This window comes from Phaenicophaeus curvirostris, chromosome Z (genome assembly GCF_032191515.1).
Source record: "Phaenicophaeus curvirostris isolate KB17595 chromosome Z, BPBGC_Pcur_1.0, whole genome shotgun sequence".
Classification (NCBI taxonomy): Eukaryota; Metazoa; Chordata; class Aves; order Cuculiformes; family Cuculidae; genus Phaenicophaeus; species Phaenicophaeus curvirostris.
Window position 1 is genome coordinate 19935103 of NC_091431.1, and position 17726 is coordinate 19952828.

At 43.2% G+C, this 17726-nt stretch overlaps 2 protein-coding genes across 3 annotated transcripts in view; one reads left to right on the forward strand and one right to left on the reverse strand.

Annotated features, from left to right (window-relative positions):
* The window catches only part of CCNH (cyclin H), a 264197-nt gene that overhangs the window by 18382 nt on the left and 228089 nt on the right, over nt 1-17726 (forward strand). The gene's annotated exons all lie outside the window — the stretch shown is intronic.
* The window catches only part of RASA1 (RAS p21 protein activator 1), a 63815-nt gene that overhangs the window by 3318 nt on the left and 42771 nt on the right, over nt 1-17726 (reverse strand). Inside the window, exons 16-23 of the mRNA XM_069880009.1 lie at nt 13713-13885; nt 13353-13512; nt 13032-13174; nt 12216-12331; nt 10939-11025; nt 8278-8345; nt 4132-4220; nt 2540-2617 (exon numbers count right to left, since the gene is read on the reverse strand). Of these exons, the coding sequence (XP_069736110.1) occupies nt 2540-2617; nt 4132-4220; nt 8278-8345; nt 10939-11025; nt 12216-12331; nt 13032-13174; nt 13353-13512; nt 13713-13885 (914 nt within the window). The remainder of the gene's footprint in view (nt 1-2539; nt 2618-4131; nt 4221-8277; nt 8346-10938; nt 11026-12215; nt 12332-13031; nt 13175-13352; nt 13513-13712; nt 13886-17726) is intronic.

The following is a 17726-nucleotide window of genomic DNA, read 5'->3' on the forward strand; positions in this document are numbered from 1 at the left end:
TGGTCAATGAACCAACAAGGAAGGGAGGGTGCCCTCCTGGACCTGCTGTTTGTGAACAGAGAAGGCCTTGTGGGGGATGTGGCAGTAGGAGGACGCCTAGGACAAAGCGATCATGAGATGATAGGGTTTTCTGTTCTAGGTGAAGTGAAGAGGGTGGTTAGTAGGACAGTTGCATTAAATTTCCAGAGGGCAGACTTTGAACTCTTCAGAAGGCTGGTTGGCAAAGTCTCATGGGAGACAGTACTTAAGGGCAAGGGAGCCCACGAGGGCTGGGAGCTCTTCAAAAAGGAAATCCTAGCAGCTCAGGAGAAAGCCATCCCCATGTTCCAGAAAAAAAGCCGGCAGGGGAGAAAACCAGCTTGGTTGAACAGAGAGATCTTGAGTGATATCAAGAAGAAGAGAAATGTTTATGGGCTCTGGAAGACGGGACAGGCCTCTTGGGTGGACTACGGGAGGGAAGTGAGATTGTGTAGAGAAAAAATCAGAAGGGCTAAGGCTCAACTAGAAATTGGATTGGCAAAGTCTGTGAAAGATAACAAAAAATCCTTCTATAAATATATAAATAATAAAAGGACGACCAGGGAGACCATACAGTCCCTATTGGATGCAGAAGGAACAACAGTGACAGGGGATGAGGAAAAGGCTGAGGTACTTAATGCCTTCTTTGCCTCAGTCTTTAGTTGTAAGGAGGGTCGTTCCGTCTGTGTACTAACCCAGGAGCTAGAGGAGCATAATGAGGCTCCCGTGATCCAAGAGGAGGTGGTCAGAGCCTTGCTAGCCCGACCGGACACCCACAAGTCTATGGGACCGGATGGGATTCACCCTAGGGTACTGAAGGAGCTGGCGGATGTGCTGGCCAAACCCCTTTCCATCATCTTCCAACAGTCCGGGAAGACTGGGGAAGTCCCACTGGACTGGAGGCTGGCTGATGTTGTGCCCATCTACAAGAAGGGTCGCAGGGAGGATCCAGGAAACTACAGGCCTGTCAGTCTGACCTCAGTGCCAGGGAAAGTCATGGAGCAGGTGATCTTGAGCGCTATCATGAAGCACATGCAAGAGAACCAGGTGATCAGGCCCAGTCAACACGGGTTCACAAAAGGCAGGTCTTGCCAAACTAACCTGATCGCCTTCTATGACAAAGTGACTCGGCTGCTGGATGAGGGAAAGGCTGTGGAGGTATCTTCCTGGACTTCAGTAAAGCCTTTGACACAGTTTCTCACAGCATTCTGCTTCAGAAACTGTCACCTCTGGCCTGGACAGGCGCACACTGTCCTGGGTGGAAAACTGGTTGGCTGGCTGGGCCCAGAGAGTGGTGGGAAATGGAGTTAACTCCAGCTGGAGGCCAGTGACGAGTGGGGTTCCCCAGGGCTCAGTGCTGGGTCCAGCCCTGTTCAATGTTTTTGTCAATGACCTGGATGAAGGCATCGAGTGCACCCTTAGCAAGTTTGCAGATGACACTAAGCTGGGTGGAAGTGTCGATCTGCTGGAGGGTAGGGACGCTCTGCAAAGGGATCTGAACAGGCTGGACCGCTGGGCTGAGTCCAATGGCAGGAGATTTAACAAGGCCAAATGCCGGGTCCTGCACTTGGGGCACAACAACCCTGTGCAGCTACAGACTAGGAGAAGTCTATCTAGAAAGCTGCCTGGAGGAGAGGGACCTGGGGTGTTGGTTGACAGGGACTGAACATGACCCAGTAGTGGCCCAGGTGGCCAAGAAGGCCAATGGCATCTTGGCTTGGATCAGAAACGGTGTGACCAGCAGGTCCAGGGAGGTTATTCTCCCTCTGTACTCGGCACTGGTGAGACCGCTCCTCGAATCCTGTGTTCAGTTCTGGGCCCCTCACCATAAGAAGGATGTTGAGGCTCTGGAACGAGTCCAGAGAAGAGCAACAAAGCTGGTGAGGGGGCTGGAGAACAGGCCTTATGAGGAGCGGCTGAGAGAGCTGCGGTTGTTTAGCCTGGAGAAGAGGAGGCTGAGAGGAGACCTCATTGCTCTCTATAACTACCTGAAAAGAGGTTGTAGAGAGGAGCGTGCTGGCCTCTTCTCCCAAGTGACAGGGGACAGGACAAGAGGGAATGGCCTCAAGCTCCGCCAGGGGAGATTTAGGCTGGACATTAGGAAAAAAATTTTCACAGAAAGGGTCATTGGGCACTGGAACAGGCTGCCCAGGGAGGTGGTTGAGTCACCTTCCCTGGAGGTGTTTAAGGCACGGGTGGACAAGGTGCTGGGGGGCATGGTTTTGTGTTTGATAGGAATGGTTGGACTCAATGACCCGGTGGGTCTCTTCCAATCTGGTTATTCTATGATTCTATGATTCTAAATGAATGATGTCTAAGATGATATTTGATGTTTTTAATGTGGTATGATGGATCAGCAACCTGTGGCTTCTAAATGTACATAAAATAATTTATTCAGTTACAAGCATTCAGAACTGTGTGGGAGCTGATCCAATTTTGAGCTGGTCAGTAAAAGTGTAAAGAATTTTCACTTATAATGTCACTATGTAATTTCCAGTAAAGTTTTTTTTTAAGCACTCACCCCAAGTTCATCCAAGAACATGATCATACGATGTTTGTTGCTCTTGATGAATGGATTTACCCCTTCCATGTATGGCTCCTAGGAATTTTTTAAAGTATTCATTAGAACAAATCAATGCCAAGGTAATTGTTATTATTATGTTATTAGAGTGAGCACAGTCCAGTCAGACAAATGACACCGCAAAACAAGTGCATCATCTGAAGCAATCTTCTTCTTTCACAGGAGTTTCTAACATCTGGTGTGTAGCGTATCAAAAGACTGCAGAATTCAGTACTTTCTTACATTCCAGAAATGTCCTTTTAATGCAAATTCATGTCAGTATGCACCTGAGATGAACGCCTTTCAATACTTAGTTGCTGTGAATAAATGCCCTGCTTTCAAAAGTATGGTCAGGAATAAGTGCACTCTTTCCTGTTCCTTCATTAATGCTTACGTTGCAAGGTATGCGTGTCATAGAAATAACTTGATAATGCCAGGCCAAAGTCACTCTAATTAGGTTTAAATCACCAGGTTTGTCTTTCAGCCATGTTTCAGCCTGGGAACTGAGGCAGACCAGTTGTGGCTGGTGTTCTCTTAGTGGTAATAACAGAAACGTTACTGAAACAGGGGCTTAGTGCACTATGTACATGATCTACAGCACCAATTATGCCTAACAGAATGAAAACGAGTACAAACAGAAGGGCTGCTTTGTGGAGCTCTACCACAGAAAACACCATGCTAAGAAGTAAGTAAACGCAGGGTGAAAGCAGCTGAAGGGGAAGGAAGAGTTGGAGGTTGGCAGTTCGTTTGTTTCAGGATTGGACAATCAATACCAATCTGGGAACTGAGGCCTGATTAGTCTCAGATTAAATCTGAAACTTAACTACTATAAATAGATAGAACCCATGTGTGGAATGCATTTCGAGGTTGTGTAAAGAAGTACACAAGTACTACTGAAATATGGCTCCCTTTTGACATCAAATAATGAATGGAAATACAAAAAAGCTGCCATCATCTTCAAGGCAGAATAGTTATCCTTCTCACTCTTTGCCCATCACAGATTCCTGCTGTCACAATTCTGAAGCTTTTCAGTATAATATTCAAAAATAAGACATGCCCATTTTACTATCCTCATGGATAGTTTTGTTCCGCTTCTGTCATTGGAACAAATGCCTGCTGGGTTTATCTGTGTGCTCACAGCATCAAAATATGGTTGCATCACACTTTGCAGTCCCTACCAGTATGGTCGGTCATTCATCTGTTACTTTAACAGCCCATTCTGCTGTTCATACTGCCAGACTCAAAATCATCATGGAATGTACCAAGCCATTAGTAAGAGTTTCCAGATCATTTCCTTTCAATTATGGCTCCTCTTCCAAGTTTGGCCAGACTTTATACTACTTCTCCAGTTCAGGTCAACACCCTCTGTTAGCTCTAAGGGAAGAGGGCAGAAGAAACAGCAGCAGCAATGCCTCCCCGCTGATGAGGCCCAGCAGGCCATGTGCCAGGCTCTGCACGAGCAAACACCAACTGGTTTTTGCATGCCTTCAACAGGAACACTGATGTGTGCTGCAAACAGTTCTAGGCTGTTCCATGTGTGCAATTATATTCACCTTGGCTCCAAATTCAACCAGATTTGCTAAATTCTGCACAGACTTGGCGACCAGCGTCAGGGTTCTTGCAGCAGTGGGGGAAGGAGAATCTGGCAGAAATACAAAGCAGGGAGTTACTGGCCATTCAGTTTGAATCTAACAGCAGTCACGTGAAAGTACAGCTCTTCTCAAATCCATATTTTCTCAAGAAACAGAATTTTTCTATTACCATAAAAGAGTTGCATGTGGAAGACGACACTTGGTGAAATAAAACTTACTTTGCTTTAGCAATGCCCACAGAAATATATTAAGATGAACATCTGATTTCCTGTAATAGCTGCATACAGGACAAGTATGCAAAATAAAGCAGTGTTAGTAAGACTTCAGTGAAGTAAGAACCGCTTGAACTAAAATGAAACTGTTCTCTTAAAAGAATAAAAAAATTGACCCCTCTGTCTCATCCTTACAATTCTGTATTTGAGACTGACTGTCCTTAGCAAGCCAAAGTAAAAACCCCCGCAATGGCTAGAAGCTATCTAAGCAGAATATCCAAATAGGTTATCAAACTCTAATTTTCTAGGTGCAGAAATTTATTCCGAGCACCTCAGATGCTACAAATCTTGCTTATTTAAGATATACCATTGAATTTCAGCCATTACCTTTGGTATTGCTTTGCATTCAGACTGACATCTGAAGATCATACACGTTTTTCACAGTGCTAGAATATACTCCATAGACTTTATCACAAAACTGTTATTAAATCATGGAGTGGCTCACGCACCCCCAGGCTTTCTTGCTATGGATGGGACACGTGTGTCTCCTAAGGGGACTAAAGCCCTTGCTAAAAACCTAGCTAAGCTCATAGCTAAGTGATGGGGGAGGGGGTTGAGCCCAGGCTAGACAGGAACGACCCTGGATGTGGGGCAATGGTGATTCGGAGAGGGTGTGCTGGTGTGGACCACCAGTACTTCACCACACAGAAAGTGGGGGAGAACACATCTGAGGGTCCTAAGGGAGATACAGGCACTCTGGAGCTAGCTACTCCTGTTACCAGGCAACTGGGAATGAACTCTGTTCCCTCTAAGAGGGCTGAAGGCTCTGCAGCTCAGCTGAAGTGCATTTACACCAATGTATGCAGCATGGGGAAGAAGAAGGAAGAGCTGGAAGCTGTCTTAGGGCAAGAAGCCTATGATGTCGCTGCCATCACGGAAACGTGGTGGGACAATTCATATAACTGGAGTGCAGGTATGGTGGGGTACAAACTCTTCAGGTGGGATAGGAAGGGCAGAAGAGGAGGCGGGGTAGCCCTCTTTGTAAGGGAGGACTTGGACACCATTGAGATAGATTATGGTGATGAGGAGATTGAGTGGCTGTGGGTTAAAATCAGAGGAGCCCACCAAAGGTAGATTTTGTGATGGGAGTCTGTTACAGACCACCCAGCCAAGGAGAAGCAGCTGAGGAGCTCTTCTATAAACAGCTGGGGTTAATCTCTAGATCAATGCCTCTCGTTCTTGTGGGGGACTTCAATGTGCCTGATATCTGCTGGGTGTACAATAGAGCAGAAAGGAAGCAGTCTAGGAGGTTCCTGGAGTGAATGTAAGACAACTTCTTTGCACAGCTGGTCAATGAACCAACAAGGGAGGGAGGGTGCCCTCCTGGACCTGCTGTTGGTGAACAGAGAAGGCCTTGTGGGGGATGTGGCAGTAGGAGGACGCCTAGGACAAAGCGATTATGAGATGATAGGGTTTTCTGTTCTAGGTGAGGTGAAGAGGGTGGTCAGTAGGACAGTAGCATTAAATTTCCAGAGGGCAGACTTTGAACTCTTCAGAAGGCTGGTTGGCAAAGTCCCATGGGAGACAGTACTTAAGGGCAAGGGAGCCCACGAGGGCTGGGAGCTCTTCAGAAAGGAAATCCTGGCAGCTCAGGAGAAAGCCATCCCCATGTTCCGGAAAAAAAGCCGGCAGGGGAGAAAACCAGCTTGGTTGAACAGAGAGATCTTGAGTGATATCAAGAAGAAGAGAAATGTTTATGGGCTCTGGAAGAAGGGACAGCCCTCTTGGGTGGGCTACGGGAGGGAAGTGAGATTGTGTAGAGAAAAAATCAGAAGGGCTAAGGCTCAACTAGAAATCAGATTGGCAAAGTCTGTGAAAGATAACAAAAAATCCTTCTATAAATATATAAATAATAAAAGGACGACCAGGGAGACCATACAGTCCCTATTGGACACAGAAGGAACAACAGTGACAGGGGATGAGGAAAAGGCTGAGGTACTTAATGCCTTCTTTGCCTCAGTCTTTAATTGTAAAGAAAGTCGTTCCGTCTGTGTACAAACCCAGGAGCTAGAGATGCAAAATGAGGCTCCCGTGATCCAAGAGGAGGTGGTCAGAGCCTTGCTAGCCCGACTAGACACCCACAAGTCTATGGGGCCGGACGGGATTCATCCAAGGGTATTGAAGGAGCTGGCGGATGTGCTGGCCAAACCCCTTTCCATCATCTTCCAATAGTCCGGGAAGACTGGGGAAGTCCCACTGGACTGGAGGCTGGCTGATGTTGTGCCCATCTACAAGAAGGGTCGCAGGGAGGATCCAGGAAACTACAGGCCTGTCAGTCTGACCTCAGTGCCGGGGAAAGTCATGGAGCAGGTGATCTTGAGCGCTATCATGAAGCACATGCAAGAGAACCGGGTGATCAGGCCCAGTCAACACGGGTTCACAAAAGGCAGGTCTTGCCAAACTAACCTGATCGCCTTCTATGACAAAGTGACTCGGCTGCTGGATGAGGGAAAGGCTGTGGAGGTATCTTCCTGGACTTCAGTAAAGCCTTTGACACAGTTTCTCACAGCATTCTGCTTCAGAAACTGTCACCTCTGGCCTGGACAGGCGCACACTGTCCTGGGTGGAAAACTGGTTGGCTGGCTGGGCCCAGAGAGTGGTGGGAAATGGAGTTAACTCCAGCTGGAGGCCAGTTCCAAATGGTGTCCCCAGGGCTCAGTGCTGGGTCCAGCCCTGTTCAATGTCTTTATCAATGACCTGGATGAAGGCATCGAGTGCACCCTTAGCAAGTTTGCGGATGACACTAAGCTGGGTGGAAGTGTCGATCTGCTGGAGGGTCGGGAGGCTCTGCAAAGGGATCTGAACAGGCTGGACCGCTGGGCAGAGTCCAATGGCAGGAGGTTTAACAAGGCCAAATGCCGGGTCCTGCACTTGGGGCACAACAACCCTGTGCAGCTACAGACTAGGAGAAGTCTGTCTAGAAAGCTGCCTGGAGGAGAGGGACCTGGGGTGTTGGTTGACAGGGACTGAACATGATCCAGCAGTGGCCCAGGTGGCCAAGAAGGCCAATGGCATCTTGGCTTGGATCAGAAATGGTGTGACCAGCAGGTCCAGGGAGGTTATTCTCCCTCTGTACTCGGCACTGGTGAGACCGCTCCTCGAATCCTGTGTTCAGTTCTGGGCCCCTCACCATAAGAAGGATGTTGAGGCTCTGGAACGAGTCCAGAGAAGAGCAACAAAGCTGGTGAGGGGGCTGGAGAACAGGCCTTATGAGGAGCGGCTGAGAGAGCTGCGGTTGTTTAGCCTGCAGAAGAGGAGGCTGAGAGGAGACCTCATTGCTCTCTACAACTACCTGAAAGGAGGTTGTAGAGAGGAGGGTGCTGGCCTCTTCTCCCAAGTGACAGGGGACAGGACAAGAGGGAATGGCCTCAAGCTCCGCCAGGGGAGATTTAGGCTGGACATTAGGAAAAAAATTTTCACAGAAAGGGTCATTGGGCACTGGAACAGGCTGCCCAGGGAGGTGGTTGAGTCACCTTCCCTGGAAGTGTTTAAGGCACGGGTGGACAAGGTGCTGGGGGGCATGGTTTTGTGTTTGATAGGAATGGTTGGACTCAATGACCCGGTGGGTCTCTTCCAACCTGGTTATTCTATGATTCTAAATACCACAATGCATATTTTTACGGACTTTAAAGTGACATTGGGAATAACCGCAACTTTACTTTTGAGGGTAAAAGCATACACTGGCTGCCTGGTGGAAAAGTCAGCCACATTACATAATAACATTACTTTGGTCAAAGCATTCAAAAAAACGTGGTATTTTGCTACATTAGACACTACAGTAATTTTATGCCTACTAATATATAAAGTATGGATCCAATCTGAAGCTTGTTGTCACCTGAGATGATATTAAACATCCTCGGGTTCAGGATTGCAGGACAAATCAGTCGGAGAAAAACAAAGCCACTGAAATGAGAAGAAAATTTTATTTTGCTAGAGAATTAATGTAGAATTGTGTAGTCTTTAAGGACTCAAGTTAGCATGGAATCTTTTTGAGACAGACATCAAACACCAGCCTGCACTCTGTGAATAAGTAAACAAATTAAGGTCATGCTATGACTTCAGCTATTATAAAAGCTGACAGAATAGGCACGTTGATGTCCCAATTAAGGTGACAGCACTTGACACCATGTGGGAAGAACTTAAATGTACTTATATTGAAGCCAATGTCAGACCAGGCCAGCTTCAAATAGGAGCAGACTCTGACTTCTGGTCTCCCAAAGGGTTCAGCAAAGCATCCATTCCACAGCTACCCAATTCCCCCATGCCAATGGAAGAAGTTGAGGAGCAGTGGGCAAAGGGAAATCCTCTCTTTTGGAAGCAACACAGCCTTAGGTCAGTTTAAGCCTATCCATATCCTGATGACAATACACTACAGTAGAAAAATAATAAGACATCTGCTACTTTTCTCCCCAAAGTAATTGTTGCTGCTTAGAAAGCTGGGAAAAAAAACCACACTGTTTTTACTGCAGAACTAGGAACTGATTCAACAGAAACCCAGAACAGCCTTTAGCAGCATGAGGGAAATCTAGCTTTCTGTTAATAGCAGAAGTAAAAAACCAGACACCGCTGGGTTAACCACAATTCTGGCTAATTGCTGTACAATGAAGTGAGATATGGACCAACTCAAACAAACCAAAGCCTGAGCATTTCCTAAAGAATGGGACCTTACACTGCCTTCCCTCTTGGTAAGTACCAAGTGATGGTAATGTCCATATTACTTGGAAATTACACATATAGCAGTGAGGTTAACACAACTTCCATACACCCAAAACAGTGCAGTAAAACGGTAATCGTCATCACTGAAGGCTGTGAAACTCTACTTGAGAGAGAAATCACTGGTATCCACTTGCAAAGACTAACACGACAAGAGTAAGGGATCCAATATTTATAGCATCCAGTGGAGACCTCTGGAAAACTCTGAATGGGAGGTGTGTCCACTAAGTGAAGCCACATGGTTCTCTCTGGTGCTGGGAAAGAACATACAGAGATGCAGTATTCACTGCTGAGCTCTGCAGCCTTCCAGCAGGCTGGCCCCTCAAAACAAGACAGCTCTTGCAGTATGAGCAACCCCTTGTTGAAGGCAATGCCCCTATATGACACCTCGGATGACGTAAGGTTTCCAGTGTCAACACGATGAACACAAGCCAAAGACAAATCCTCCAAGGGACTCTCTCCATGGAAGATCAACCTCAGCAAATTGTATGGCTGCCAGACACCACGAAAAAGGAAAGATGTTGACTCTGATACTCTTAAAACCCTAAGTAGCATTTAGAAAAACAGCATCAGGACCACATCTTCATCAAAGATATGTGCTGGACCTACAATGGTAATGGACAGCATCAGAGGAAAAATGTGTATTGCACTGGTTTATGGATTTATGTTGGCAGTTACACGGCTAGTGTGAGTTCTGAGAAGCCAGGCTCAGTAACCTCCTGTGACATTTTTATAGGAGCTCTGGAATGCTTCAACATGACTGGGCCGGGGCAGAGAAATAAAACAAAGCTGCACAGAATTATCTGTTTTCAGAAACCAGTGCCATGCGAGTGATAACAACCAGCAGCCCAACACCAGTGCCCAGGAGCATTCTCCAATGCAGAAAACAAGATACCAAATTTAGATGGTACTTTAGCGAAACCTAACTGTCCAGTTGTCTTTAGGAGGCATTAAGACCGCTTACTGTGTTGGGTCCGGATTTTAAACCATGTAAGATTTTTCCAGAAATTAACACACCCTACTTGAGTTTGCTGTGTAAGGCACATACCTCCCAGATGGAAACTGATCTTCAGATGTCACTGATCTCTACAGGCATCACAAAGCTTAACTATTGTTTTGACAGAAGATTTTCTCTCCCAGCATGAAAAAGGAAATTGCTATTTTAGATTAGTTTGTGCTTTATCAAGTCTTAGATTTAAATTCAAAGTTAAAGCTATTAAGTGAAGCTATACTAGGCTCTATACTGCATCATCTTATTCTGGCATGGCTCTAAAAACATGATGTAGAACCTAACACGCTCATAATCCTTAATTGGAATATCATGCTTCAGTACTGCCGTAACATATGTAAGCCTTTCAGGCCTTCCAGTACCTGAAGGGGGCTACAAAACAGCCAAGGAGTGACCTTTTACAAGGGCTTGTAGTGATAGGAAATGGGAGGGATGGCTTCAAATTGGAAGGGGAAAGATTTAGATTAGACACGAGGAAGAAATTCTTCACGATGAGGGTGGTGAGGCAGTGGCACACGTTGCCCAGAGAAGCCCCCTGCTTCAGTGCCAGGTTGGATGGGGCCTTGAGCAGCCTGGTCTGGTGAGAGGTGTCTCTGTCCATGGCAAGGGGGTTGAAGCTGGATGGGCTGTAAAGGTCCCTCCCAACCCAAACCATTCTATCAATCTATGATTATACAGTTTTATCACCAAGAGGAATACAAACAAGCACACTGAAGTACACCTTTAACCAGATTTGAAAAGGTTATTTTCAGAATGAAGTGACCAGTAACTTACCTAACAACTCTGGTTCGCATGGTGGTATTAGCTGGCCACTTGTTTTGCACAGATTTCTGTAGGCACCCATAAATATACCTCAATGTCCTGCAAAATAACCACCAGTTACCCCTTCCATTGAACTTGCAGAACCAAAAAATCTGGGCAGAAAGGACCCAGATCAGCCTCCTACTTAATGCAGAACTATTATCAATTCTATGTTTATAATTTAGACATAAGCTTTAAATGAACTTCAACTAAGAGTTAATTTATAAGGTAATAAAACTATCAAAAATCAAGTTCAAAATTCATAAATTTATATTAAAAAGCAAATTTCTAAGTGGCAAGGGAAGAATCTTCATTAATACACAATTCTCTACGCAACTCAGTGATTATTCAGATGTGCATTAAATGTTTTAACTGTTCCCTCGTCCTTAAGTAGTGTTTCTTTTAAAAAGACAATTTTGATCACTTGATTTTTCCCGTTTTAAAAATTCTCTTAACTAAACAACAACTATTCCTTCCATATATGAAGGTTAAGTGTTCAGAAGTCAAGCAATGACAGCAAGAGTTCTTTCCCACAAAAAAGTGGGAAAATTGTGGTGTATTTCAGAAAACATTGAGCTGCAACGTAAACTGAAAAGGGGTGCAACTTTTAACCTCACCAGTGCTAACACAAAAGAAACACTTCTGTGCTACCCTCAAAACTGAGGACTTTGTTCACTTACAACAACAGTGAACGAAAACTGTTAGTGCTATCCACTGCTTGTTAAACGGATCAAACCTGAACTATGAATACAAGTTATTTTAGCCATAAAAAAAAAGAAAACAAAAATTCAAACCTCTGCACTTCCTTAGCAGACAGAAGCGTGCAAAGCACAGTATCACTCTACTACTACTTGTTTCTATTTATAATATGCTGTTAATTCCATCTCTTTCTCAGAGGTGGAAGGCTTTAAAAGGAGTTTCTAATCAACTTAAAGATACGTAATTGTCTGCTAATTACTACAACCTTCTACCTTTTCGTGGAAATACAAATTTGATTATTTTTATATTCTTTTCCCCTGACCTCTTGTATCTGGTAGCTTCTCCTTCAAAGAAAAGCTCATGTGCTAGCCAGAGGCTTTTGCCAGAAGCACTATTAATTCCCAAAAGTTATATTTTTCCCCATCTGCATTTCTCTCTGTGAACATAACAACTCTGAAGATGTTAGTCCATGACCGATGAACCAGCAAGAACACGATTTTCAGGTGCAATGCAATTCACACACAAATCTGAACAGAAAAGTGGGAACTTACGGAGGCAGTATCTCTGCAGCCATGAATATTTTCTCCACCAATTCTGAAAGTATACTGAGTAGGTGTGCCAAATTAGTGTTTACATCTTCATTCTTTTCTAACTTTGAGGGATTTAGCTAAAACAAAGACGAGATCAAGATTATGTTTCTTCTCCTACATAGAGCTGCATCTATAGTTTCATAATATTACACACTGAATATTAATTCAATGTGAATTAAATATTCTGCTGCTGCACAGGCCTCTTACAGAACTCAAGTCTGTTTCAATGGCTTGTGAGGAAATGTAAAGAAGTAATGGTTTTAAGTTCTCATACACTGGGCTTTAACAGCTCAGATTTTCACCACTGCCCACTTGCTTCACTCTTTTGTTTCTCTCAATCCAACTTTTTAGGGTCCCATCCTCTTCACAATTAAATTGAAGTGAAACACAGAAGTTCAGAATGTCATTAAAAAACAGTTTCAGAATCAATTCAAGACTTACTGTCAAGAAGTTTCAAAGTACAACTGAAACTCAAACAGACTTCTTGAGTTTTCTAGAAGTTATTTAGGTTAGGACATTCAGTAGCTGCTATAGAACAGCCTACAGTTGCTAAGGAATAATGAGACAATTTAATGAAATTTTAATCTAAAAACTTAAAAAATTCTACTTTGAAATTCTACTTTAATGATTCAGTCCCTGTATTTCTCATTGAAACAAATTTTAGTCTGAGAGATTAATAAATGTCTCGGAATATTTAATGCAAACATAAAACATAACAACCAGTGGGTAACTGTGTCAACAAACAAAAATTTTTAAAACCATGGTTCAACGTATCACCTCACAGGACTGCTTGCTCTCCATTATCTTTAATATGGAATCTTTCAGCGCATGGTGAACAAAACTGGTTGCTGTGGCTTTCATATACTGCTCCATAAGCGTGCTTGCTAAAGTGGTTGCACGGAACAAGGTAGTCGCTTCATCTAATAGTAAAGAGAAAAAAGTTAGGACAAGGAGACAAGAAGAAGCAGAGACAAAAAGTGCTATTTATGCATTATATATGGTGTAACTAAGGAAGAAGGAAAAAAGGCAGGCGCCAGAGCATTTCCCTCCCCACATGCCCTGAGTTCCAGTGAACTTCAGTGTCATTTAGTGCAGTACCTTCCATGCTTATCTCCCTGTCATTTAGTGTTCGTAACAACAAGGACTCAAGCTTTTCATGAAGAAAAATCTTCAGTAAAATGCCAGCCAGCAGTGTTCTATCCTGTCCACAGACATGGGATAATGCATAGACTACATGAAGTTCTTTCTGGAGTACAAGCTGAAAGAAAAACAGAATTTTATAATACTCAGAAGCTCCTCCTAACGTATAAAAGCTTTGGAAAAAATGATATCACATCCGTAGTGACAGACGTTACTATAAATAATTATTGTTCTCAACCACAGATTTGGGATCTGCCACAAACAACCATCAAAATTTGTTTTGACAGACAAACCAAGGGAAGTTAAACAACTTCGTACCTCTTTAAACTCATTGTACTCCTCTTCTGGCATGATCTTCTCCATAGAATATCGTGCTCTAACACGCAGAGATCCTGGCTCAATACCCTTTAGTGGTACATGGGAACTGAGTTGAAACCACTCGTCCGTGGCATGCCCTTTCTGTAATCGGCTTAACTGGCAACGCATAAACACTTAAGGAAAAAAAGCATTGCTCAAGTAAGTTATCTCCAGCAAAACAGTGCTACTATTGAACAAGAAACCTCTTATTTTCAGCACACGCCACTTCAGCAGAAGAGTATTAATAAGAGTAATCAAGATTTTTGCTATCAATATATGGAGATTCTCTCTTCAATGATTTAACAGACTCTTGTGAACTGAAGAAGAAATAAAATGGATTCCGTAAAACATATGTACATATACACTAAAAAATGCCACATGGGTATTGACAGTTTTCTTTCAACATCAAAGTAGTGAGTAAAAAAGTGCTGCCCTGGAAATCCAAGTAGCAGTCAGAAACTGAAAACGGTTTAAGTGTTCAGAATTCACTGCCCTCTTTCCAGACCACTTTCGTTTCTGCTCCCAACCACTGTGTTAATTCTTACTACTTACTACTATAGTGTTGCTATGCCTATCCCAAGCACTGCCACATGTATTCCTTGCACATTAATTCACAGGCTAAGGATCTAACAGCTTATGCAAACTATGTAAAAAAGTACTCCCTAGCAGCTTGCTGCCTAGATCATAATGAAAGCTACCTCAAGAACAGCCACATCATTAATTCAACTTATCAGTGGTGCTGGTACCTTGAAATTACCAAGCAATGACCTGGACTGCAGCTGAAGCCTGACTCACCAGCAGCAGTTGGAGCCTAGGCCCCACCAGAGCAGCCACACGCACTCTGGAGAAAGTTACTTAGCACAGGAAGGGCCCAGGCACTTGCAGAGGGAACACTGTGCCTGTGAAACACCCACCAGCTCCAAGAGTGGTCCGCAGTTCAAGTTTCACATGCGGCCTGTCAGTCTGGATACTCCAAGCAAGCAGTCCCTCTTTCCACACCTCCCTACAAGATCTGCTTTTTAGTTCCTCAGATTTAAGAAAAATAAATAAATGCAAACCAAACAGACTTTCTGCCTTGCAGAAACTGGCAACAGTCCCAATAGACTTCCCACTGCACCCATGCTGCCACAGCAGGGTATCATCTGATACTGGAACAGAAAGACATGAATGCTCACTTCAGGACGTTCCTGTTATTGATTTCATGTACTTCAGGGCTGATAAACTGGCATAAACCAGTGGATTCAAATCAGCCAAGTGTGAAAAACAATTAGTCATCACCTGCTCCTTATCACTAGTGTGGATGGGACTATGCCTTTAGACCAGACAATCGATTGACTCTCCTAGAATATTTCACCCCAGCATCAAAGCTCCTGTACCAGCAACTAAGCAATGCATTTTGATTCTTATTTTCCTTGCTCATGTAAGCCTGTATATCTCAGTGAGAAGAAAAGTGAAAGAAATGCAGAACCTAGAATAAACTGATGATTTAATCACTCCCTGTGGTTATAGCAGCAGTTCGCAGCTGTAATATAAATACCATAATCTCGTTTTGATTTAGAAAAAAAAAAGGTCTGAACAGAAATATCCATACAGGGATTGCAAAACAGTTGTTATCATAATGTATATTCAACAACTTTAAAGCAAAAAGACTTTCCCATGTAGCAGCTCACATTGAATTACCTAGGGCACTTTAGCAAAATAATGTTACTAGTTGAAAAATTCAGGATATTTACACTTTGCTGCACAATACATTTTAAAAGAGAAGTAAATATACAGAAAATCATAAAACCAAAAAATAGCTGATCTATTCTCTCAGATACAAGTAGAATTTTCTTGGCAAAAACCTCAATCCAAAAAGAATCACAATGTTTTACATGATGAATACTAGTGCAAAAAAATATAGGGCTCCTGTTTCTCAATGCTTCACTTGCTAATGAATTTCAGACACAGTATTTAATAACAAGATTGTATTTTGATTGTTAGTAGTTATAAGCTGGGAATCAAAGTGGAAAGTGGTTCAAACCTAGGCTCATTCCAGTCCTCAGAATGGAAACGAACCTGGATTTACTAAAAAGCCTTTGTCCAAGCCTGCCAGAACAAGATAGGACTATCCAAAAAACCCTAAAACAATTGTAATTACTGATGCAGTAAATCAGTAATAAAAAAGCCACTTGAAGTCTTGAGAAAGAGGAAATTGCTCACTATATGGGCACGTTAAACTCTGCCTTTCACAGCCACGAGTCACTGCCACATTAGCACAGCCCACCCTCCTATAATCTCACCTATCAGTTTCAAAAACAAGCTTCAGCACTACTGCAAATAACTGCACCTGAAAGGAAAGACACTGCCTAGTAACCGAGCTCTACAGACTTGCCTGCATGAGGTGACCCCCTCCATTTTAAGAGTTTTTCAGCATAAACTAATTTGGAACTAGCCAGCTATCACAGTGCAAAACCAAACCACAACTTCCATACCAGTTCAACATGGTGTGGAATTGCCCTTAAGAGTTTATTAATTCAACTGTATAATCACATGTGAGCCTAATCCTCATCCCAAAAGGAAAGGACTGTTGGATTACACTGTAAGAGTGTACCTTACTGCAACCAAGAAACAGCCTATCCTGCTCCTGACCAAGACAAGGAAACCTTCCATCACCTGCATGCATCCAAAACCAACACAATCTCCTCGATCTGGATAAAGAGGAGGAAACCACAAAGACTTTTAAAAGACCTGCTGAAGTATCCCATTCAAGAGTTTTCCTTTAAAAAGTTCTTTTACTAATCAGAACTCTGATGTAGACACATAATGAGTTTTCCAGCTCAAACGAGTAAAAGAACAGTGCAAGAACATAGTTACAATTGCAATCAGAACCCTTTTGTCTGTCACAGAGAATATATGCATTTTCTTCCTCCTGCTATGCAGGAAGTTTTCTAGTCAGAGGAAGGTGAAAGAATTTCGAAATTGAATTAGGTTCTGCAAGAGCATTGAAAACGAGCAATAATTCTTCTACATTGGTCAAAGTTTCCCTACAAATCTCAAAAAACAAAAAGAAAATAGAGATATTCACACTGAAGGATATGTAACAGGCCAGTAACACAATACAAGCAAACTGAAAACAACTGCAATGGAGTATAAATACTCTTACAGGCTTTGGAGTAGCCAACTCTCAACACAATGGAAAATAAAAATTCTTGGAACAAATTTGAAGGGGGCAGGGAAGGCATCCTGCCCTGCAGGCAGCAAAGAGGAGGCAGGGGGCTAAAGCTGATGAAGAAGTAGCATGGTGGGAAGCAACATACTTTGTATGAGAGAAGAAAACCCTAAGAACACATTGTGTGAGAAAAGAACTAAACTGGGGGAAAAAAAAAAAAAAAAGAAAAATAATTTTTTCTATCCAAGAATTCTGAATCCACATCCTTCAAAGTGAGCCTTTTCATTTTCTAGAAAACACATAGGTCTCACCAGCTTGCTGTTATTTTGCTGGAACAGAAACAAAACCACAGTGGAAGAAGCAGCTGTCTGGGTAACACAAAGAAAATAAATTCTTGGGAAGTCTGGTAAAAGGCAGAAAGAAAGTAACGATCCTTTCCCATCTAAAACAATACCAAGGTAACCTCGGGTTTAATCCCACAAGTGGTAGGAGGAGGGCAGATAGAAAACCAAGCAAATTTGCCTAGATATTTTTAAAACATCTATATTTTTGTATACGTCACATTTCTCTTCTCTTTCTTGTTCTCACTGCAAAAAACAAAAAACTTGAAAAGGAATTCTGTGCAATAAAGACTTAAAACCCCATGAACTCAGCATTTTGTGGAGCAAACTAATATTGACAGTTGCCCTTTCCTCTTGCTTTTTAGCAAGCACAGTCATTGTACAACACAATGGCCACTCTACGGCAGAGCTAGGAAACCCATCAGATACACAGCACTGGGTTACTCTGCATTTTATTGCTAGAAAACATGCAAGTTCTCATTT